Source organism: Equus przewalskii, chromosome 5 (assembly GCF_037783145.1).
Source record: "Equus przewalskii isolate Varuska chromosome 5, EquPr2, whole genome shotgun sequence".
NCBI classification, from domain to species: domain Eukaryota; kingdom Metazoa; phylum Chordata; class Mammalia; order Perissodactyla; family Equidae; genus Equus; species Equus przewalskii.
Window position 1 is genome coordinate 71,052,846 of NC_091835.1, and position 24,677 is coordinate 71,077,522.

The 24,677-nt window shown below is 42.2% G+C and overlaps 1 protein-coding gene across 2 annotated transcripts in view; it reads left to right on the forward strand.

Annotated features, from left to right (window-relative positions):
* The first annotated feature begins 1,451 nt into the window (after positions 1-1,451).
* The window catches only part of EIF4B (eukaryotic translation initiation factor 4B), a 29,538-nt gene continuing 6,312 nt past the window's right edge, over positions 1,452-24,677 (forward strand). For both annotated transcript variants that reach the window (XM_008533009.2, XM_008533010.2), the window contains exons 1-9: positions 1,452-1,732; positions 9,371-9,508; positions 10,878-11,086; positions 13,636-13,752; positions 15,620-15,674; positions 16,330-16,464; positions 20,230-20,367; positions 20,478-20,651; positions 24,268-24,496. In XM_008533009.2, coding sequence (XP_008531231.1) covers positions 1,720-1,732; positions 9,371-9,508; positions 10,878-11,086; positions 13,636-13,752; positions 15,620-15,674; positions 16,330-16,464; positions 20,230-20,367; positions 20,478-20,651; positions 24,268-24,496 — 1,208 coding nt within the window. In that variant the 5' untranslated portion in view covers positions 1,452-1,719. The remainder of the gene's footprint in view (positions 1,733-9,370; positions 9,509-10,877; positions 11,087-13,635; positions 13,753-15,619; positions 15,675-16,329; positions 16,465-20,229; positions 20,368-20,477; positions 20,652-24,267; positions 24,497-24,677) is intronic.

The window sequence follows — 24,677 nt, forward strand, 5'->3', positions numbered from 1 at the left end:
CCCGCAAAAATATCTTAGTTTATTTTAAAATCACAAGAAAAAAATAAACATTTAGGTCAAAGAAAATGTTTTACTGTACAATAGTAATACATTTGTCTTTATACCACACAATAATAAAATATAATTTTCAGTATTGTTTTTATGGAGAATGGGGCAAAGGCGCCTAGAGTCCACGAAAAGTCATAACGGGGCCCTGGCAGCAACAAGCTTTTAACTGGTCTTTCTCTTCCATTATTGCACGTGTATAATCCACTCTCCATTCGTAGCCTGAGTAATCCTGTTCTTCTTGTTTTTAAATTAAAGTATGACTTCTACACAGTAAAGTGCACAAATCTTAAGTGTACTATGGTGATGAACTTTTACATAAATATACACTCATGTAACACGTCAAGACACCAAGTAACCTTTTTCAAAACTTTATTTCAAGTTATGACATGCCCTTGCCTAAAATCCTTTCACGCTTCTCCAACCCACATGGAATAAATTCCAAACTCCCAAACCTGGTTTACAAAGCCTCACACCATCCAACCGCTCCCTGTCTCTCAAACTTCATCTTGTACCACCCTCCCCCTCCCCCACCATCCTCCAGCTACCAGCCTGTAAATTCCTCACCTTGCCAAGATGCTCCTGCCCTGGAGCATCGGATTTAGCGCGCATCCTCTGCCCTCTCCTAGAGCTCTTCCTAAAGACGTCCACAGGGCTGCCTATTTCTAACTCATACCTCAATTTAAATCTCACTTCCTCAGAGGCCTTCCCTGACCGGGCAATGGAAAGTTGCACCCAGTCACCCGTCATCAAATCACCTGAATTACCTGCAGCGTGCTTATCATTTCTAATACTTTATTTATTCACTGCTTATTGCCCGTCTTTCCTTCACTGGAATATAACGTCCTTTGGGGTGCTTTTGTGATCTCTTGTACCCAAAAAAGCCAGTACCGGTGCCTGACACAGGATAGGAGCTCAATGAAAATTTTCACTGGATAAACACTAATAAATGATAAAATCTAGCATCAGCTACGGGAAACATGGATAGCACTCGGCTGTGAAATCAGGGCCTGAGTTGGACTGAAGCTAGTCAGTAAAACGAAGGATTAAACGACGTAAAAGCCCATGGCAACTAAGTGTTCAATATTTGTTACTTATTCCTTCTAAACATGCCCAATTAAAAGGATCCTGACGCGGGCCAACGGGCTTGTTTTGCTTTAACAAAACGTGATTTTAAAAGAAACTTCGTAAATAAGCCACAGCTGTTATTACACCTTAAAAAAAGAGAGAAACTTAGAATCTTCCCTTCCAGAAAATCAACCACGGCACACGGGTTCTGGGTTCCAGCCGCCCGCATTCCGGCCCCGAGCCGCGGAACCAGCAAGCGCAGCCCGCACCTTCCGCCCTCCCCGCCGGCCGGAAGTCTGCGGATTGGAGACCCCGCCCCGGCTCAGACCCTGCCCCTCGGCCGCGCGTTGCCCTACGTAAAGCGTGAGGGGTTTCGCGACAGCCCGGGCCCCACCCCTTTGGCCACATGTCGCGCAGGTCTTCCCGTCGGACGCCGCGCCACCTCCTCGCGCTGCTTTACGAACCCGGAGCAGCGCCGCCCCGCCTCCTGTGTCCCTCCTCACCTCCCCGCCCCCTCCCAGTTTCGCGTCTCCCAGCCCGACGCGCCCGCTATAATCACGTGACTGCCTCATCCGGGTCTTTTGCGTTCTCTCTCCCTCTCCCAACATGGCGGCCTCAGGTGAGTGAGCGGCCGAGCGCGGCCAAGGACCGCGGTCCGAAGCCACTCTCCGAACCTGATCCCTGAGTTCCCTGGAGTCGGGGAGCAGGCGTCACGGCTTCCCTTCGTGTTTTGGGGCTGCGGCAGGCTGGCGGCTTGGCCGTGTTAGGTTATCGCCTTGGGATGTTTTGGGGGGAGGGGAAGGTGTCCTTCCCCTCCCCCTCACACCCTTTTCACCCCGTCCTCGCGAGGTTGGAGTGGGGCGTGATGGTGGGCTCTGGCTCGAGTTGGAGTGAGCAGGAGGCGCAGAGAGATGTGCGGGAAGCGGGAGGCCTTCTCGTGGCCGGGAAGCGCTGCGCCCCCGGGAAGGCGTGGAGGAAGGGAGGAGGCGGTTGCCGCGCGGACGGGTGCACACTAGACCAGGTCTCCGAGGCGCGAGGCCGTTGCGGACGGGAGGGGGGGCAGGGGAATAAAAGGGGGGGCAGTTAGAACGCGAGCGCTAGTCGGTGGAGGGGCGGGGGAAGGCAGCGGTGCGCGTGCGCGGTAGGGAAGACCTGGGTAGTGGAGACAGGCGCGCCTTGAAAGCACGCGCGCGAGCCCAGATGGGAAGGTTTTCCTCGTCTGTGTTGCTTTCCTTTATGTCCTTCCACTTTCTGCTCTTCCCCTTTGAGAGGGTGGCCCGACCCCTGTGTTCTCCCAAGGGTAAATGTGTTAGGTTTGGAGGTTGAAAGCTGCTGGAGTTAGGTGGGGGTAGGGAACCCAGTGCGGTGCGCCCACGTGTCGGCGGAGAGGAAGCAAGGGTGGAGACGCAGATTTTTTCTAGGCTTTTTTTCTTATTCAACACATACTTACTGAGCGCTAACTATGTGCCAGGCGCCGTTCTAGGTGTTGGAGACACAATGGGGCACAAGATCAAATACCTTGACAGCTTCCGTTTGGGTTGAATTTTGATAGTTCCAGTGGTAGAGTTCAGCTCTCTATTTTTTTTAGGTAAGTGCGTAACTACTAGAGAGTGCTTTTAAAATAATGCCCGGGGATGGAGTTGGTTTCTTTTTTAGACTTCTTTGGGGGAGGGAATGTCCCTGTCATGCAGGTCTATTTGCATTTCTGATGGACTTAAGGAGCTGTGCAACATTTTGTGGCATGAATTTTAGTTTGGGGGTATAGTTTCTTTTTCCTGGCATGACCCTCCATTCTACAAAACATTTGTTAAACCCTGCTATCTCTGGACACTCATTTCTCGCCAAGAATATATCTTCTCTGTTATTACGTAGGAAACTAAGGATTATGTATGTCTTCGGAAGATGTCGAGGCAATTGAAGTGCATTCGAGCATAATTCTTTTCATTGGTGTGGCACTTGACCAAACGCTTTTATATATGTTGTCTTATTTGATCCTCTGTGAGAGAATGTAGGCAGGCGGTGGTGTCTCCCAGCTGAGGAAATGAAATTTTGTTCAAGATCTCACTGCTTGTAGGTGGAAATCCTTCAGACTCCTGACTCTTTTCCATTATCAACTTGGAAATAACAAAGTTGGCTTCTGTGTCATCATAAGTTTGAGATGCTCCCCAAAAGCTTCCTCTGAAGTAGATTACTTATTTGGCCTGGATTTGACATCCTGATGGCTTAGTGTATAATTTAGTGAAAAGCCTGTATGACCTTTCTCCATACCTTTTGTGGAGTTTTTACAGGTGGAAGACATTAACTCTCCGTGTACTTCATTTTACAGTGAAGTGGAATTTGCACTGGGTGAAGGGGTTTGCTTAGTTTTTGTCCCCTTCACCTGCTCTTCCGTATTTACTCTACCCCCTTGGAAGCTCTCATCTTCTTTAATTCCGTTCCAGCAATCTTTTTAGCTTGTGTAGGATATGTGAGGGACACGATGCTAATATCTGAGCACAAGGTTACGTCCGATGGTGTGCCCTTGAAGAATTTGAGATTTATCACATTTCTTTCCCTACTTTGAATCTTCTGATCGCATGGACTTAGTGGAGTGACCAGGATTCGCAGATCTGGCTGTATTGATGAGACTATAAAATTCTTAGTGTATTTTCAGTATATTCCTTGATAATTCTCAGTGTCTTGTTGATCTTATATAAGTCTTATATATTACATATTCTTATATACTCTCAGTGAAAATACATGATAAAATTTCATAGGCCTTTTCTGCTGTTAAATGAGACTAGAAATTCTTTGCAGCAGCTCCAGTATCCATTGTGACCCATTATTGACCTTCAAGAACTGAAAGTGTCCTAGAGCTGACTATTGAATCTGCTCTCCTTGCCTGTAGGAATCAAATGTGTTTGAAGACAGGTTAACGTTTTTTGAGACTAAAAAGCTTTAACATTGGAAATAGTGTGTGGACGCCCCCACAATGCCTTTCACTTGCGTAACACTTCAAAATGCCATTGTATGTGGCATCTTGTTTATTTTCATGGGGAGATGATGGTTGCCAGTGGTTGTTTTCATGAAATACTGACCCTTATAGTTAAAAATAGTTTCAGTGATCGCCATTGTATGCTCTTCACATACTACCTGTTTTCAGATCGCATCCTCTGCCATATGTTTGTTATTGTGGGAGGAAGATACCCAGATTCAGAAGAGCAACACTAAAACTCCTTATAAAAATTCAAGTACAAATACAGAGAGTAGTGTCAAAGTAAAACATAGTGTTTCTAAGTAATGTCATTGTAAAAAAAAAAAAAAAGTCTCTGCTTTGAAATCTTTCTCTACCGTATATGTATGGCTTGAGATAGAATACCCTACTACTTCATATTAATCTCACAACACTGTAGAATTTGTTCTCCTTTCATGATGGTAGGGGAAAGAGTTCAGAGATTTTTTTTAAAAAACCAAGTGCTTGTAATTAGGTATGTCTATGTACATTTACAAGTGCACATACCAAAGTCAGTTTCTTAGATTTGTAATAGATATCGCCATGGTCCTAATGGTAGGAAAATGCCCAAAGCAAGAAGTTATTCTTGAATTTTTACAGCTCATCTCTTACAGAGAAGTTCCAAGTACTTTGTGTAGTGGTTAGCATGATGTGTGTTAAGCACTTATTTTGGGTTTTTTTATGTAAATGACCACATTGAGTGTCTGTGGAGAGGTAAGGAAAGGGCAATATGCCATTTTCCTCAGCGTGTCAGATGAAGAAACTGGGCATTGCGCTCAGCTGAACACAAGGGGGAAGGGTGGGTGGGGCTTGTTCGTCCTGACAGGGTTGTCTGCTGTGCTGAACCAGAGCGCAGTGAGGCGAGGCTTGCCTGGTGAAGCCCTCTGTTGTGCCTGGGCGTAAAAAGCAGGGTGGTTAGTCTAGTTGTAGGTGCTCTGGTCTTTGCCTGGGTTGACTGCATTTATAAAATATTGTTTCTTTAAGGAATCATTTGTTAATCATTAATTAGTTTTCAATTCTGGAGAATTTGGCAGGATTCACTTCCCAAAAAGGAACACCTTACCCATTAGCAGGCATCTCTCCTCCCTCTCCTACCACGAGTCTACTGTTTCTTTGTATACGTACTCGGAACATTTCCTATAAACAGAATTGTACGGTACGTGGACTTGTGTCACTAGCTTCTTTCACTTAGCGTGTGTTCATGGTTCATGTGTTTTGTAGGATGTCTGGATACTCGTTCCTTTTTATTGCGAAATCCGATACATGGACATCTACATTTTATCCATTCATCAGTTGATGGGCATTTGGATTGTTTCCAGTTTTTGCCTCTTATGGATGATGCTGCTGTGATCTTGTACAAGTTTTTATGACACTCTGGCTTTCTTAGCCTGTAGTTACTAAAATATTCAGAAGAGTTGATAACCCCATAAAATAAGTGGGATTTAGTCTGGCAAGGTCTAAAATTAAGAAATTAATTTTTGACAAAGCCTCGCCTGAATGGTAAGAGTTGTGAATTCCCCTTCCTAAATAAGAGATACTAGTTTAAGAAAGATGCAGAAGTAGGGCTGTATTGTACAAAAATAAGCTTTATTGTTTACAGTACTTTAAGATATCCTTTGTTTTGAAATAAAGAACCAGCAGCCAGTCTGTAGATTTTATCACTCCAATATCTATCAATTGGTACTTTTATTGCTAATACAATGGAGTAGTAACAGGAAAACATTCTGAGAAAAGTAAAGGAAGCATATTTTTTACCTGCTGCAGCCTGGCAATCCTGAAGACTCACTTGCCGGCAGTCACTTTTCTGCTGGTGCGCTTTATAGAGGGCTAGCATTTCCTTCCTTCTCTTTGTCCTTTTATTTATTGATGTGAGAACATCACTTAGAACAGTGGTTCTCATCCCGGGGGAATTTTGTCTCACCCACCAGGGGACATTTTGGCAATGTCTGGAGGCATTTTTGGTTGTTACGGTGGGGTTGGGGGTTGCTACTAGCCACTAAGGTGAAACCTGGGGGTGCTGTTAAGCATCTTACAATGTACAATATAGCCCCCACAACAAAGAATTATACTGCCTAACATGCCGATGGTGCAGAAATTGGGAAACTCTGAGTTAAGCTGGTTAGTTGTATTTATGTATTTATCATATCAAACCCTGTTTGTTTATTAAGAAGGCCGCATATGTATTGTCTCTTGTTTAAGGACTTGTGGACTTAAGTTTTGAGAAGTGCTTTCTTGTAAGACCTTGTAGTTACCTGTATGAGTATATGAGGAGCTTCACAAGTACCTAGTACTTGTTCAGTAAGTTAGGGTTGTAATTGAGGCAGCAGGCAGGGGATTTAATAAAATTTCTGGGACGTGTTTTTTCCCCCTTAGTGTGGGTTTGGTTTTAAATAATTGGGACCTGTTTTGTTTGTTTTAGGACGTTATTGGTTTAACTTTTTAACCAATTCACATAAGATTTAGAGAAAATTAAGAGTTGGCCAGTTCAATCATTGTGGCAAGAGATTAATACATTTGGAGCGTTGGACAACACTTTACATACTTAGAAAGAAGAGAACACTGTTGAAATCCTAAGCATGTAATGGGCCTAGGTGTTGGAGGAGCAGAGGGCATGGAGGATTTAGATAACATCATTTCACAGTTGTAATAAAAACAGAGTGGTGCAAATGGTACCTGCTTTAGGTTTATTGGTTTTACATGTTTTTTTTTTTTTTTTTTTTTTTTTTTGGTGAGGAGGATTGGTCCTGGGATACCATCTGTGCCAGTCTTCCTCTATTTTGTATGTGGGTTGCTGCCACAGCATGGGTTGATGAGTGGTGTAGATCTGTGCCCAGGATCCAAATCCGTCAACCCCGCACTGCCAAAGCAGAGCGCACTGAGCTTAACCACTACACCACCGGGCCAGACCCTGATTTTACTTTTTATGGGCTAATTCCTTTAAATCTGCTACTGATACTGTGACTGAGTCAATGCTGTTGCTAGATTTTAAGAAACGTAAGTTAGAGGTCTTGTGAAGGAATTTTAGCCTCTCTTTAAGTGACAACCATTTGTTGTGCAACAGTGGTTTCTCAACCAGGAGTTTTTGGAGGAGGGGTGACAGAAATCAGAAGGGAAGGGGAGGTGTTTAGTATGAAAAGATGTTGTAAAACTAACAGTGCTTTAACTTTTTTAGCCATGATATATAGTTTATTGTTTTGAAATTTCAAATAACATTAAAGGAGAATGTGAGATTTGTTTGTCAAGGGGTAAAAATTGAGAAACCCTGACCTAGAAAGTTGATTTAAGCCAATATCAGACCAAAGGGCAAGCTAATTCCAGATTCTGCTGTTTTGGTGTTAGATATGTATGTAGAACAGAGGAGAAAGAGACACCTTTAACAAATTCTTATTCTTGTGTTGAACTTGAGCTCGTTGTATGGACTGACCACCAGTTCTATTTTTATTTTCCTGATGACCAGACAGGTTAATAATTGGGTATTAGACTGATGCTACTAGGTTAAGCCCCATGAGAGTGAGGATCTCTAGGTAGCATCATACTAGTTCCAGACACTTATTTTTTAATTAGAAGATATGGAAAAGACTAAAATAAGCCTATACGTTATAAGTGTACTACCTTAGAGAGATGCTTTATGTCTTGTTCAAATTAGCTGATTAAAATTTCCCCTAGGCCTTTGCATGTGAGCTAGGGGCAATATCAATGCTACAGAACCCAGCCTCTGCATAACTGCCTTCTTTCAAAGCGTAGACTAGATTCAGAATATAATCTGGTTGATCATAAATGATACTTTTGGAGTAGGATTAGTAGTAAGTCACATGGGAGAAGCATGGAAACTTCATATTTAAGGCCGTCTTTTCTCTGTAATAATGCAGCTAACTTCATCTGGTTTGCACATTGAGACCATAATACTTGAGGGTCATATTATGTCTAGAAGGCTGTTTATAGCATTCATAGCAATCAAGTCATCTTTATTTTCTGAAAGTTGGATTTTAAAAGAAAGGCAGATACCAAGTGAGAGCACAATCTTCAGTTAAGCAAACAGTGCATCAAGATACAGATTCTTAACTCCTCTCGGAATGAAAAGTGGATGAGAATTGGAACCTGGAGGGGGAACTGATGGTTGTAAACGCCATGAAACGGATCCTTATTAAACAAAGCTGTTTGCTTCTCATGTAGCGGCTGCTCTTGGGGACCCGTTCTAGAACTTAGAACAGTTAGTCCTTGGGTTCTCCTGCATTAGCTGCTGGCTAGTGGCGGCTCTGAAGAAGTTCTGAGGGCGTGGTAACTAAAGAGCCCAGGTCAGTCCACTGTAAATGGAGCCATTTGGAGATTCTTAAAGATTTCATAACTATGGAAAACATTTAAATGTGTTGATTCTTAGGGATTTCTTAGGTTTTCCCTTTAGTATCCTGTCTCATCTTCATATGTGGTGTTAAGGTAGGGAAGGAGGTAATTTTTTTCCTAGAGCGCAGAGAGATGCAACTGTGTGTCTGTGAGTCTTACCATCTGAACTCTTTGAGATGATGGTGCGTATACTGTTTGACCGTGGTCTTGGTGGCCTGCTGTAGAACTAATGACAAGCTGCTGAAGGCCGGGGCACCTGTGAGAAGAGCCCTAGACTTGTATCCAACCCTGGGGTTTAATTCTAGCTCTGCATCGAATAGCGCTGTAATTTTAGGATAGTCTTTTAACCTCCCTGAGACCTGGTTTCCTTCTGTGTAACTGATAGTAATGATTCCTCCCTCATGTGGTTATTTTACAAGTGTCAGACAATTCTCAGGTGTCATATAGAATATCTTGTTAGGGCTAGGGATTTTGTTTTATTTCCTTGTATCTCAGGAGCAACAAATGTAGTAACCTGTGTCAAGCACGAGTAGTTGATAAATTAAAAATCTCAAATGTTGTTATGAGTGAAGATAATAGGAAATAAAAGGTTACCTCCACCCGTCTTACTCCCCAGAGGGGACACTTGAAAATCCTTCTAGATCCTTTCCTGTACATATGGTTAATGTGTGTGTTTAAACAAAGGGGACTCATGTACTCAGCAGCTTTCATTTTTTAACTTCTTGTTGGACTCTCTGTGCCAGTGTATTACACTTTCTTCTTGTTTATATCTGCATAGTATTCCTTTATATAAATGTGCATAATCCAGTCCTTCGGTGGTCCTTTATGTTGCTTTCTTTATAAATATATTTAACAATAGTGCATTGTACAACTCTGAATACCTGAGTATTGATGAGTGATCTGTCTCTTGCCTTTTTAAAACAGCAAAAAAGAAGAATAAGAAGGGGAAGACTATCTCCCTAACAGACTTTCTGGCTGAGGATGGAGGGACTGGTGGAGGAAGCACCTACGTCCCCAAACCAGTCAGCTGGGCTGATGAAACAGACGACCTGGAAGGAGATGGTAATTTTTCTTGTATTTCCCATCATGCTTGGAATTTTCATTATCTTCTAGATAAAACCAATTCCATAATAATGGTTCACACTTGTAATTTGAAAGGAACTTACTCATTTTGTAGAACCTCAAATCTTGTTTGTATTTTATAGAATTTTAGGTTTAGGCTGTAAGAGTTTGTGATAGGGACTGAAGTAGTGATTCAAGAGAGCTTAGTGCTAGTTCTGGCTCTTACGTTGACAGATTTTTCTCAAGATGCTGTCCTTTTAAGAAAGCCTCATTTTCTCGATTTGAAATGTAAAGGCTAGGTTATTTCTTTTTAGGTATAAAATTCTATGATGTCCTCATAAAGTGATATTGCAGTGTAATCTATAAGCTGTTTATAGTCAGTCAAGGGATAATGTGTTCTAGGAGCTGTTAGTCTTAAGTCAGAGTGTCCCTGGGTAAATGAAAATGGGCTGAGGAAAAGTAATGGGAAGAGTCAAGTGGTGGGAAATTACAGAAGAGTCATTGGAGCATCATTTGGACAAGCTCCGTGCCTTCAAGGAGTAGCCAGGAACAGGCAGGAGCCATACAGTCGTTGGGTATGACGTAATCTGATCACCCGTCCTTTTCATCTGAAAGCTTTCATTGCAGACTGAAGAATACTTTTTCTTTTGTGACCTATTTTCATAATAAGAAATTTCATGTAGATTGTACTTTCCCTAAGTGTTGATACCTGAATTGCAAATTCATGAGTAGTGCTATGGGGGTAGAATTTTATTTTAAAAAAAACAAAAAACGGGGAGGGTAAACCATGAAGAAAACACTTTCCCCAGCCAAAAGGTAGGAATATGAGAGAAGTCAGTAGTGGTGAAATACCTCTGGAGTAGAGGGACCAGGCTTGAATCCTAGCTCTGCTAGGACTGCTGTCTGCTGCTTTACCATCTGTGTGGCCTTGGCAAGCTCCCGAATCTCCCTGAAATCTGAGTTTCCTTTCCTGTGGAATGGGGAACAACCTCCCAGGATTGTTAAAAAGCTAAGATGGCATACAGTGAATATAAAGTACCTGGCACATGGTAACGTTCCATAAATAGTAGTTGATATTCTCTCATTTCTTTGCTGCATAAGGAATAAGAGTCACCATGATTCTGTTAACAAAAGCCTGGCCCTTTAAAGGCTTTCAAGTACTTAGAAACAAAGAGATGGTACTGAATCTTTCTGCATTGCTTTTCTGATTGTAACATTTCAGAAGCATTTTCTCTCTGTAAAGTGCCTTTATTATTGAACCCCCACCCTTCGTATTGGTTTCTTTCCTGATACAGCTTATTTCATACTTGACACAATGGCAGTAAGGGAAGTTGCCTCTTAATTTCTTGACTCCACTTTTCTATCCTAGTTTCAACCACTTGGCACAGTAATGATGATGATGTGTATAGGGCACCTCCAATTGACCGGTCCATCCTGCCCACTGCTCCACGGGCTGCTCGGGAACCCAATATCGACCGGAGCCGTCTTCCCAAATCGCCACCCTACACTGCTTTTCTAGGGAACCTGCCCTATGATGTAACAGAAGATTCCATTAAGGAATTCTTTAGAGGATTAAATGTAAGTATAAAGGTTATAGGCAATTAAAATAGATATGGAGGGTAGTGTATTGGTAGTGACTGGCTCTGAATTTCTATGTTGAGGACAATTCTGAGGTTGTGTCAGTCTTGGAAGAGATGGGAATATAATTGATTAAATGGTGTTTGGCCATTGGCTGAGAATTTTCTCATCCAACATCAGTTGGACAGTCTTACCAGCAGAGTTAACAGTACCTTATTGATAACAGAGATTCTCTCAAAAACCTATACCACTTCTTATTTAAAAACTTAAGGGTAGTATACCCAGTTAAATGTCGAAAGGTGGGAAGAAAGTTTCTTTGAACTCAGCCTTTCTGTTAGTGACATTCAGGCTTAATCAAAATTACTTTCTCATTTTTTATGTGAATATGTTTAACTGAGCAGATGTGTAGTTATGTTAACAGTTTGCTAAGATTGTTGTTAAGGTTCTGTGGGCTGGGTGCCACATGTAATGGAATTTACAGTGTTTATAGGCTTGCTTAAAAACCAAAATGTTTGGAACACTGACCTAGAAGATTCCAGAAAAAGTGAGTATAGAGGTACTCAGAAGTGCTTTTTCCAAACTTTGATTAAAAAATATTTAGGACTTAAAAAAATGAGAGGATGAGGAACAATTTCCAATTCTGTTGGCTTTTAAAAAGTACCTTGCTTCTAAGAATCTGCTCCTTCCTTCGCTGTTACTGTTTTTTGACTCCTTTCCTAGATCCTGTTCTCTGCACTGGGCCGCCAACTTCTGTAACTCTCCTTTCTGATAGGACCGTTCTGACTGACATAAGTCCTCTCTGTAACGATGTAGGACAACTAGCAGGCTGGTCTGTCAGGGCCTCACCTTTACGCTCTAGAACCGACCTGTAGATGCTTCCCTCCTTCAGATTTTGTTCCTTTTCCTACTCATGAGCTGAGTTAAACTAGATTTAAAAGAGACTGTAACAAAATCTGTATCTCACAAGCCAAAATACAGTATCCGGTCAGTGGTGTAGAAGATAAACTTGAATATATGCAAACTAGTGAAGAAATGAAGTTAATCAAAACGGTAAGAACACAGAAGACTTCAAAAAGATGGCAAGAAACTAGTCTAAAGCATGTGGAAAAGGTTCTGAAATTGGAAACGGAGAATGCATACTCTCTTGTAAACAATAAATATAAATTAGTGCCAAGGAATGTTTTATGAAACTTTAAAAGGAAAGAATCCTGGAAACTTACAGTTAGAAAACACTAGTTAACCTCGAATTAAAACCATGTTAGGGGCCTGCCCTGTGGTGTAGTGGTTAAGTTCATGCACTCCACTTTGGTGGCCAGGGGATTGTGGCTTCGGACCCCAGGCACAGACCTACACACTGCTCCTCAAGCCTTGGCATGGCGGTGTCCCACGTACAAAATAGGGGAAGGTTGGTATGGGTCTTAGATCAGGGACACTCTTCTTCACCAAAAAAAAGACATTAAAACCAAGTTAGTGTGAGTTTTTTCCTGTGCTTCAAAAAGTGAAAATTCAGGGGGCTGGCCTGGTGATGCAGCAGTTAAGTTCACATGTTCCGCTTCAGCGGCCCGGGGTTGACCGGTTCGCATCCTGGGCACGGATATGCAAGCCATGCTGTGGTAGGCGTCCCACATTTAAAGTAGAGGAAGATGGGCACGGATGTTAGCTCAGGGCCAGTCTTCCTCAGCAAAAAGAGGAGGTTTGGTGGCAGATCTTAGCTCAGGGCTAATTTTTCTCAAAAAAAAAAAAAAAGTAAAAATTCAGTGGTTTGCCATCTTAGAATTCAGCAGAGGGAGTAGGGGTGAGGGGCAGTTACAGTCCAGTGTTTGATTTCAGCTAGAGCTATTGTTAATATATGAAGACAATAACATTTCTCAGATAAGTTAAGGTCTCCAAAAAATACACTGCCCAGAAAACTTTTTGGCAAAAATTGAGTCAAATTTCTGAGCAATGAGAATTGGACATATGTATTAAAAACCAAGTAAAATAAAAGCATAAAAAGATGGCTAAAATAAGCTAATTGTGGACAGTTGCTCTTAATTGGAAAACAACTAAAAACTAGAAATGTAGAATGAGGCAAGTCAGGGATACAAGGAGTACACTGAATTCGTGTTAGCTTTTTTTTTTTTTTTAAGGTTAAATTTGATATTGTTGAAATTGATAAAGTTTAACAGGGCATACAGTGAAGTCTCTCTTCTCTGCTTTTACACCAGTTTTCTTCCAGGAGACAACTAGGTTCTTGTGTATTCTTCAGAGAAATTCATTGCACATACAGTGGTCAAAAAAAGAAGACGGGCCGGCCCTGTGGCCAAGTGGTTAAGTTCGTGCGCTCCGCGTTGGCAGCCCAGGGTTTCCCAGGTTTGGATCCCAGGCACGGACATGGCACTGCTCGTTAGGCCGCGTTGAGGCGGCATCCCACATGCCACAGCTAGAAGGACCCACAACTAAAATATACAACTGCGTACTGGGGGGATTTGGGGAGAAAGAGCAGGGGGAAAAAAAGACAAATGAAGAACATTGAATTGGGAAATATTTTTGTTTCTTTACTCCTTCAGATCAGTGCAGTGCGTTTACCACGTGAACCCAGCAATCCAGAAAGGTTGAAAGGTTTTGGTTATGCTGAATTTGAGGACCTGGATTCCTTGCTCAGTGCCCTGAGCCTCAATGAAGAGGTAAAGAAAATAGAGAGGAGGAATTTGAGGGGTGGGAGCTTAACAAGTCTCGCTTATTAAACTGCTATTTTTTTAGCTTGCGTCAGTATTTCAAAGATTCTCATAATATCTATACAGAAAAGCCAAGATTGTTTAACATCGTAACGCTTAGCATTCAACATCTAGCAAGTGACCCCTCAGTTCAGCAAGGTTGGCAGGTCTCAGTAATTCAGGGAGGTACTTAAGGCGGAAGATGGTAGAAGAAACCAACCACACTAGTTCTTTAATAGAACCTCACATTCATTCACTCAGCTTTGCCTCAGCTCTCATGGCTTTTTGCTTTTTTCAAAATAATCTGACCAGATCAAGGCAAACAAAAATCCTATTAATCAGTTTGGTATTAAAAGGGATTATCTCAGTTTCAGGGAAGTAGTAGTGCTTTTTGATAATTTTAAGAGGGTGCAGAAACATTTCTCACTAGAGTGTCATTTGTAATACATGCTCCTAGGAATCTCTGAGAGGAGAGTGACAGTAAACATTCAGTCCTTCTGCTTTTTATCATTGCCCGTAGGTGTTTTCTATCCAGACACACTAGGGTTTCAGTAGGGAGGGGAAATTCAGCTGTCAGTCCATGAGGGGAGTGGGGGCGCTCTCTGATTGTAACATGGTGACTTGAGTGAGTGGTGCCATTCGCTGATTCTTAGGCTAGTCCAACAGGATTTTAAAGCGTTTAGTTACCTGTTAATGAAGGAAGTTTCTAATCCAGGAACTGCTTTTTTTCTCTAGTGACTTTAGAAATCTAACCAATTACATGTAGAAAGAAAAAAGGCTTTTTTCCTCTTCAAATTCCAAAAACCCCTCATTGTTGAGAAGGCAGTTTCCACTGCCGTCTGTGCCATAATTCTATGGTCCAAATCTGCCATTTGACATGATTGAAATCAACACCTCTTAAAATGTTTTTCCTGTCTAATAATTGAGTTACCACCATGATAATCTGAAGGAAGTGTCAGAGATAAAATTCATGTATGTAGTTAAATATATGAAAAGCTAAAGCTGTTCCCAAGTTTTTCTTCTCAGATCATTTTTAGATTTTATTAACATTACTAAATTTTGACTTCTCGGTCTGGATAAGAAAAAGAATACCATACAATTGTTATCTGAAGTTTGCTAGATTAACTATTATGTAAAATGGTGTCATGGTCCAGACTTAGGAGTTACTTTGTGTTTAGAGATTTTATCAAGTTGGTATTTAATATAATTCCAGATGTTTTTAACTAAAATTCACTATTATCCTTCTTTAACTCTGGATTCCACTATGAAATGAGGAAAAATCAGTAGAATTAGTTGGGTTTAAGGTATACGAATAATAATGTGGGAAGAGGAAGTCGGAGGGTGTTCTGGAGGACCTGGTTGACGCACAGGTGACACTGAGTGAGGGACGCAAGGCTGCAGACAGGCCTTGCTTCGTGCAGCTGTGTCGGTGCGTAGTAGGGCCTCCTTAAATGTTTGAATGAATGGTTGCTCTGGACCCAAATATGCTTTTTATTTAACTGGTTGTCTGGAGATTGTTTATTTATTACACTTGACAAATTACCTTCAGTAGTTAAAGAGTTTTATTCTGTGAAATCTGGCTTTATAAAAATATTGATAATTGGCGTGACAGTCTTTTAATCCCAACTTAAACTTGTTTATTCTAAGGGGTTATTTCAGTTTTCAAGTCTTTATAAAGGATTCTTTAGCCAACAACTTGGAGTGTTGGCTAGATTACAGTGTTTTTCCTTTATCTTCCTTCCCCCAGTGCCTCTGCTATGCCCCGACGTTCAAGGTCACTCATAGGATTTGTGCATAATGGGGCAAAAGGTTGGTTAATGTGGTCCTATGCTCTCAGTCTCTAGGTAACAGGAGAATTCGAGTGGACGTTGCTGATCAAGCACAGGACAAAGGTAAGAAAGCTGATGGAAATTTTCCTGTGTTGTTATGGCCCTAGGATGACAAAGCAGAGGTGCCCTTTCCAAGAAACTTTTAATAGAGGTAGATAGTGTAGGCCTACCTGCATATAGAGCACTCCTTCTCAACTGAGGATGATTTTGCCTCACAGGAAGCATTTGTCAGTGTTTAGAGATTTGGGGTTGTCACAACTGCAGGGAGTGCTACTGGCATCTAATAGGATCCAGGGATTAATCCTCTAATGCGTAGGACAGCCCCCCACAAGAAAGAATTATTCAGCCCAAAATGTTAGTAGTGTTGAGATTGAAGAACCTTGATTGACCTAGATGAACCTTAAATATGTAATAAATAGATTAGGTACCTTGAAGCACATTGGACACAAGAGGGGCCTAATTCATGTATGTTTCAGGGGCTCCTGGCCTGTACAGAAGATGAGACAGATTAGCATTAAGCCATCAGAATAGATGTGAGCAAATTAACTGCCCGGTTGAGCTGAAGTGTGCGCCGATGGGCCCTGGGGCAACTTCACAGTGGCGCTGTGATATGAGAGAGAAATATAGTATATTGAGGCGGGGTTTCTGTGCATGTGAGAAACACTGGGCAAAAGTTTTTGTGAGCTAACTTGGGGGGGTTTGTTTTTTCTAACTATAGACAGGGATGATCGTTCTTTTGGCCGAGATAGAAATCGAGATTCTGACAAGACAGATACAGACTGGAGGGCCCGGCCTGCTACAGACAGCTTTGATGACTACCCGCCCAGAAGAGGCGACGACAGCTTTGGAGACAGTAAGTCCGTTTGCGTCAAGTTAGTTTCTTCTGCGTTCTGGGGGCTGTTTTTAATAGGACGAATGTGTTAATGTAGGTGATCGCATTAGCAGATAGAAAGGGGGGCAGTAGATAGAGGAAAATTTTTTTTTTTTTAAAGATTTTTTATTTTTTTCCTTTTTCTCCCCAAAGCCCCCCGGTACATAGTTGTATATTCTTAGTTGTGGGTCCTTCTAGTTGTGGCATGTGGGATGCTGCCTCAGTGTGGTTTGATGAGCAGTGCCATGTCCGCGCCCAGGATTCGAACAAACGAAACACTGGGCCGCCTGCAGCGGAGCGCGCAAACTTAACCACTCGGCCACGGGGCCAGCCCCAAGGAAAATTTTTGATATTATACAAAGGAATTGATAGATACAGAAGAAGATTTTATAAATTACTAATTTTTTTTAAACCTTATCAAACAAAGAATAAAAGCGATGTTTCTCTCTTTTTTTTGAGACAGTAGTTTATAAAAACCCAACATATGCCACAAAGTAAGCGACTTGAACTAACAAGAGCTGGGAAGGCTGCTGGGCTCAGAGCAATATACAGAATTGGTTGCTTTACTAGCAACAAACAATGAAAATGTAATTTTTTAAGATACCTTTTAAAATAAAATTCATTCTCTTCAGAAATACTAAGTGTCTACCATTTGCTAGATACTGTTCTAAGCTCAGGATAGAGCAGTGAACAACACAGACAGAAGTTTTGTCCTCATTGGACATTGTTTATACTGGAGGAGAGAAACAATATGCAAATAGGTAAAATATAATTTAGAGAAGAGGACTAGAGAATGTCGTGGGGTCGGAGTTGGGGTGAATTACAGCGTTTACGTACACCACCAAAGTTTAGCAAAAGCTTTGTAAGACCTTTATGGAGAAAATCATGGAAATACATGAAGAAAGACTCAACACTTTATAATTTTAAATGGAAAGAATCTGCTGTTCATTAAAGAAATGACTAAGTAGTGGTTTGTCCACATAATGGAATACTTTATAGCATAATGTACATGTGACAATAGGGATAAAATTCAAAACCCATTCTTATGAGCAGAAAAGCAAAAATGTGTAAAAATTGGAAAACTATCATACAGTGTTAATACATAAGTTATAAAAGTATATGCATAGTGATGTAATCACCCCTATGATTGTGGATGTAGGGTGGAAAGAATCCTTTAGCTGCGTCTGTAACATACTACTTTAATGTTTAAAAACTGAAATATATATGGCAAAATATTGCTATCCACTAAACCTAAGTACAAGGTCGTAAGTCTGTTATATTTGCTTCTATACTTTCCTGTATCTTTGAAATACTTTATAAGTGAAAAGAAATGGACAGTACAATTTACATTCACAAACGTTATAATTTTGTGAGACACCTAGTGAGCTCTGTACGAAATAGAGGAAGCAGTAAAAGATAGAATTCCTACTTGAAGAGTCTTCCTTAACCTAGTAAGATGCAGGAGGAGGAAGGAGTGGGGTTATATCTGATTTCACGAGTCTCTGTGCCCCCACGAGCCTTGGGGAGAACTGCCTGAGGTACTTCACTTCAGCGTTTATGCGGAGGTTCTATTGTTAACAGGAAGAAATGGCTCTTGAAAGAAAAAGCAGTCAGACCAAGGGTCCTGTTTTGAATCAAGGGACCATGACTATTTCTCACCTGAAACCTTGAATTTAGAACAAGCAGGATGGATAACAAGAAAGAGTGAGCATGCTGGTGTTATCCAAAGCTGCTAATTGTGAGACTTGCGGTTATGGCCCCAGAGTCAGCTCTGCCAACGTGTTAGAGATCCCAGGCCCTATCGAGAGGTTAGAGACTCCATCCAGACACTGGGCCCGTAAAAGACACGGGGTGGGGGGCGTAATATACTAAATATTACCGTGAAATCTCAGCAAACACTTGTGTATTTCCTGGCTGACTGTCTTAGTAACCGCATGCTAATTATGGATTGATCTGTGTTTTTTCAGTGCAAGCTTATTATCATTTTAATATTATTTAAAATAAAATCAAGTATAGAGTTTATCTGCCTCTCCAGAAGTTCTCCACAATTTGTCCAGAAAGTATATTTCAAAATATACACATGGCTGATTTTTTTGTTTTTTGAGTTCTGTTTTAGATTGTCTCCTGTACATAATTGTTTTACTAACATTAGCGTGTCTTTTAATTTATAAAATTTAAACTACCAAGGAGTGAATGAATGTCCACATAGAAAAAATGATGTTTCCAAAATGAAATCATTTTTAAGAGGAAGCAGTCATAAAAATGAGATCCCTGTTTGGTCTGCACACGTTAATTATTACTCAAAATGTTTTTAAAGTTTTTCTAATTAGTTGGTTCATGTTTAGAAATTGAGATTATTTCACATAAAAATGTGGATTCCCAGCTTCTCTCAGAAAATTGGAAGATCTAGCAAATCAGCTGAAGCTAAATTGCCACTACCCCCTCGTAGAAATGACTTAGGCTGTCCAGTTTGCACCCTGAGCTATGACATTCTTTTACACAAATTTCTGGCATTTAGGGGCCTCCGTTACTGGTACTCGTGAATGTGTGTAAAATACAGTTTATAACATACTTTATTCAAATGTGTTGTGAAGAAATTTAGTGAATACATTTCTAATTCAATGTTTAATGGTTGCTTTGTGCCCTCTGACTTATTTAACCTATAGCTTGTGCACTCAACAACTTTAACATTATAAACAGCATCGCAGTAAACCTCCTTGTACATGTGTTTGTAGAAGATGTCCAGGTGTTTCCTTGGGGCAAATTCCTGGAATTTGAATTGTTGGCCTAGAGCACATGCATGATTTAACAGCTTTTAATGTGCAGTTTTAAAACAACTTTCAGAGCGTTGGTGCTATTTTGAACTCAGCAGTAGGGCACAGGAATTGACTTCTTCCCCTGAACTTTGCCAACACAAGATGTATGGTTTGTTTACTCTTCTCCATTTTGGTGGGGAAAACATTGTCCTATTAATTGTAGTTTCTGTTACTTAAGGAGAAGGTAATTAACCCATTGTCGTCGTCTGTCGCATATGTTTTTCTCATTTTGTTCACCTCCAATTTGTGTGTCTATTTCCCTGTGCTAAACTTTTTGAGTGGTCTTTCATTGGTTCTGTAGTGTTGAGCATGGAAGATTCCAACTATGTTTTCTTTTGGTGTTTTGTGCTCACATTTTTTAGTGTTTAAATCTTTAATCCTGGAAATTCATAGGATATATAGAGATTTTTCTCTCCTAACTCCCTAAATTGTTGGCACAGCATTTATTGAATCAGCAGAGAAAATTTTTTTTTTTTTTGAAGATTGCCACCTGAGCTAACAACTGTTGCCAATCTTTCCCCCCCCCCCCCCCGATTTTTCTCCCCCAGGCCCCTAGTACATAGTTGTATATTTTAGTTGTGCGTCCTCCTAGTTGTGGCATGTGGGACGCTACCTTGACATGGCCTGATGAGCGGTGCCATGTCTACGCCCAGGATCCGAACTAGCAAAACCCTGGGCCACTGAAGCAGAGTGCGTGAACTTAACCACTTGGCCACGGGGCCGTCCCCCAGAAAATTTTTTAAATCAAATAAATACCAAGAAAACTTAATTCGATACAAATTCTTCCACTTTGAATATAATGTCATGCATTTTTATAAAAAGAGACACAGCAGTGAATGTAAACTCATAAAATAGACCTAATGGGCTGTCTTCTTTCTTTCTATTAATGGTGTCAAAGAAAAAGGACTGGTGTTACCTCTTTTCTCTCTAGAATATCGCGATCGTTACGATTCAGACCGGTATCGGGACGGGTATCGGGACAGCTACCGCGACGGCCCACGCCGGGATATGGATCGGTACGGGGGCCGGGATCGCTACGACGACCGGGGCAGCAGAGACTACGACAGAGGTCATTGTAGACACCGCTCAGTTATTAATTGTTCTCTTGCAAGAAGTCCGTTGTTGCCTTTTTTAAATTTATCTGCAGTCTGATGGTCACAATTTGGGATATATTTGCAGGCTATGATTCCAGGCTAGGCAGTGGCAGAAGAGCATTTGGTAGTGGGTACCGTAGGGATGATGACTACAGAGGAGGCGGGGACCGCTATGAAGACAGACACGACAGACGAGACGATCGGTCCTGGAGCTCCAGAGATGACTACTCTCGGGAGGATTATAGGCGTGACGATAGAGGTAATCTTTTTTTCTTTTCTTTTTTTTTCCCTCTCGATGCAGACCACTGGAGACATTGATTGGAAAATTTTCTGTTAGGTTTCAAACCCCTTAAGTGGGCACAAATAGAAATTACACATTGTAAAGGATGCAGCAGGGCACAGTAGAAAGAGCAGTGGATAAGAATGACATAGTGAAGGGCCGGCCTCGTGACCACGTGGTTAAGTTCACATTCTTTGCTTCAGCGGCCTGGGCTTCACCGGTTCTGATCCTGGGTGTAGACTTACACACTGCTCGTCAAGCTATGCTGTGGCAGCGTCCCACAGAGAGGAACTAGAATGACTGAGAACTAGGATATACAGCTATATACTGTGGCTGTGGGGGAAGGGGAAAAAAAGAGGAATATTGGCAACAGACCTTAATTTAGGGCCAATCTTCCTCACCAGGGGAAAAGAGAATGACATAATGGAAACAAAGCAAAGTCTAATGGTTCTAACCTGCCTTAGCATGTAGATTTTTCAGTTAAAGTTAGTTGAATAAACAAAAAAGAAAAAAGCACTGCTAAACATTCTTAGGATGTGATCTATTTTAGTAAATTACACTTAAAATAGGCAGTTTTAGCCTCATTTTTCAAGTGAAGGAATGAGATTCAAATGTAGTCTCATGGCCAGTAATTGGCACTGTGGGGTTAAAAACCAAATGTTGCTAATTTCGGTGCCATTTTATGCATTGTGAGATGTCAGTGCACCTATTCTAAAAGTAATCCCCTAAGATTACAACGCTTATATAAAACATGGTGTTAGAGATCTGACCTTTTAAAAAATATTAACACATGGCCACCGTTTGTGTCCTTACTTTAGTAATGTCATTAACAAAGTAAGGCGTCTGGCCCAGAATTTTTCCCTTTATTTTTAGACAGCAAGCTTAGCCTTTTAACGTGCCTGTAAGCCCTCAGTTTGTCCTATGTGCTTTATATACAAGTGTCATTTAATCCCAAGAATTCTCTGGTATAGGTACAGTTGTCATCTCCCCTTCACTAGTGAGGACAGTGAGGCTCAGGTGCCGCCCTCAAGTCCTCCTTGACTCTTGACCCTTTCCTCTCTCACCCTTCCTTGCCTTCTCCAGGGGCTACACACCTGGCTCTCTTCCTGGTGATCTTAGCCCCTACTCTTTCTAAGATCTGCCCCCATGTCCAGAGTCACTGCCACTACCTTCCTTCAGACTTCATTGCTACACCCACATTACTCACAGATTTCCCTGCCTCACTCCATTCTTCCCCCTGGCCCAGGCTGTCTTTCTGGAACACAGTCTAATTAGATAATTCTCCTTTTAAGAACATTCCTAGTGGCTGGCCCCATGGCTGAATGGTTACGTTCATGTGCTTTGCTGCAGCGGCCCAGGGTTTCACCAGTTCGAATCCTGGGCGTGGACATGGCACCGCTCACCAGGCCATGCTGAGGTGGCGTCCCATATGCCACAGCGAGAAGGACCCACAACTAAGATAGACAACTATGTACCGGGGGGCTTATGGGGAGTAAAAAGGAAAGAAGATTTTTAGAAACATTCCTAGGAGCCAGCCTGGTGGCGCAGCAGTTAAGTTCGCATGTTCTGCATCTTGGCGGCCCAAGGTTCACCGGTTCAGATCCCGGGTGCAGACATGGCACTGCTTGGCAAAAGCCATGCTGTGGTAGGCGTCCCACGTATAAAGTAGAGGAAGATGGTCATGGATGTTAGCTCAGGGCCAGTCTTCCTCAGCAAAAAGAGGAGGACTGGCAGTAGTTAGCTCAGGGCTAATCTTCCTCAAAAAAAAAATTCCTTGTCTCTCCATGGCCTAAAAGATATGCGTGTGTCTGTACCTCTAACACACAAGCCTTCACTGTTCTGACTGCAGCTCACCTCTCAGTGTTGTCTCCCCTCACTTCCTCATCTGCCCTGTTAGGTGCAGGCTCAGCTCTCAGTGTGACCCCTTTAAAGCCTTCACAGGCTGCCCCAGACACAGTCTCGGTCTGGTAACTTCCACATAGAGAAGTCTGTTTGGTGTAACTTACATACTGTATTTTTACTCTGACCCTCCCGCTAAATTGGGCTCCTTGCAGGCAGGAATTAAAAACTGCTCAACATCATCTTCCTGGCGTTAGCACGGTATCTGAAATTTGGGTGCTCAGATTATTTGTTGAGCAGGTAAATGAGATGATCAGAGGAGGAAGAACGGGACAGGGTGTCCCATAGTGGGAGGAGGAGTAGAGTTTCTTCGGTGATAGAGATTGTAGTCTTCGGCCCACCGGATGTCAGCTGTGTGACTTAAATGAGTTATCCTTTCTGACCGTCAGTTTTACCCTATAAAAGTGAAAGTAGGGCCAGCCCAGTGGTGCAGCGGTTGAGTGCGCACATTCCACTTCAGTGGCCCGGGGTTCAAGGGTTCGGATCCTGGGTGTGGACATGGCACCGCTCAGCAAGCCATGCTGTGGCAGGCGTCCCACATATAGAGAAAGATGGGCACGGATGTTAGTTCAGGGCCAGTCTTCCTCAGCAAAAAGAGGAGGGTTGGCAGCAGATGTTAGCTCAGGCCTAATCTTCCTCAAGAGGGGGAGGGGGAATGAAAGTAATGGTCATGTCAGAAAGTTACACAGATTAAAACCGTATCTTGGAAGTAACGTAAACTGCCAACTTTAATGCCCTTATAGAAAATTGAAATCTTGGCAAACAATACCCTCTTTGCAGATGCGTACATATGTGGTAAAAGTATAAAGAAATGCATGGAAATGATAAATACCAGATTCAGCCTACTGGTTATGAGAAGACTGCACAGCTAGGCCTGTCCTCAGGGGAACAATACTCAGGAGGCTTCAGTGGTTTGCGTAGCATTTTATTACTTAAGCCAGGTGGTTGGTACACCTAGACTCCTATGTCTTTTGTATGTCTGAAATATTTAGGATAAACACTGGTTTTGAGAAATAAAATTTTCTTGAAACTCAGGTTTATCTTGACATTTCTGACAACTTGGATCCAGGAAGAAATCTGACTCCCTTAGAATTTACATTCAGATGTTCAGTGTTGCATGTTCTGCCCTGTGAATTCCCCTCGGATTTGTATTACACACAGAGACCAGAGTACAAGAACTGCTCTTCCCTACCCTGTTGTTACGAGCTCTTAACCTCCTGAAGCAATCCACCTTCCACAACACAGTTTTGAACAAGATACTTTAATCTAGTAGTTGATCATAATTGAAAATTTCTTCCCTGGTAATAGTAATCATGGTAAGTTATTAATTTACCATTTTCATTTTTGCCATTTTTAGTCTTTCCTTCGGTCCGGTAGTGAATGGATGTGGTAGTGGAAAGGTGAATTGGACTTGGTTATTTAAGCCACCAATTTTCTTTTTAATTTTTTTTTTGACTTTTCCTTTTTTCTCCCAAAGCCCCTCGGGTACATAGTTGTGGATTTTTAGGTGTGGGTCCTTCTAGTTGTAAGCCACTGGTTTTCTAATGAGCTCCCTGCTTACCTTCTCCGCTGGGTAGGCTAGGCCTGTAATCTGAATCCTCTGAAGCATTTCATAAGAGCTGTCTGGGAATCTGGCTTCCAGCCATCAGCTTGTGATGATTTTGAAAACTGTTACTTAGAGTTGTATTTAACTTAGGTCCCCCCCAAAGACCCAAACTGAACCTAAAGCCTCGGAGTGCTCCTAAGGAAGACGATTCCTCCGCCAGCACCGCCCAGTCCAGTCGAGCAGCCTCTATCTTCGGAGGGGCGAAGCCCGTTGACACAGCCGCTAGAGAACGAGAAGTGGAAGAGCGGCTGCAGAAGGAGCAGGAGAAACTGCAGCGCCAGCTGGACGAGCCGAAACTAGAGCGACGGCCTCGGGAGCGGTGAGGGCATCCTCACCGCCGCCTTCCCGTCTCACATCCGGCAGTCCTTCGTGAGGCAGTGCATCCCCAGGGGCGCTTGGGTGGTTGGCATGGATGTCACTGCTGTCCCTTACTAGCATGTAGTGTGCTCGGGCCCCGGCTCCTGGGGGTCTGCAGTAGTGTATGATGTCATCTGTCCCTC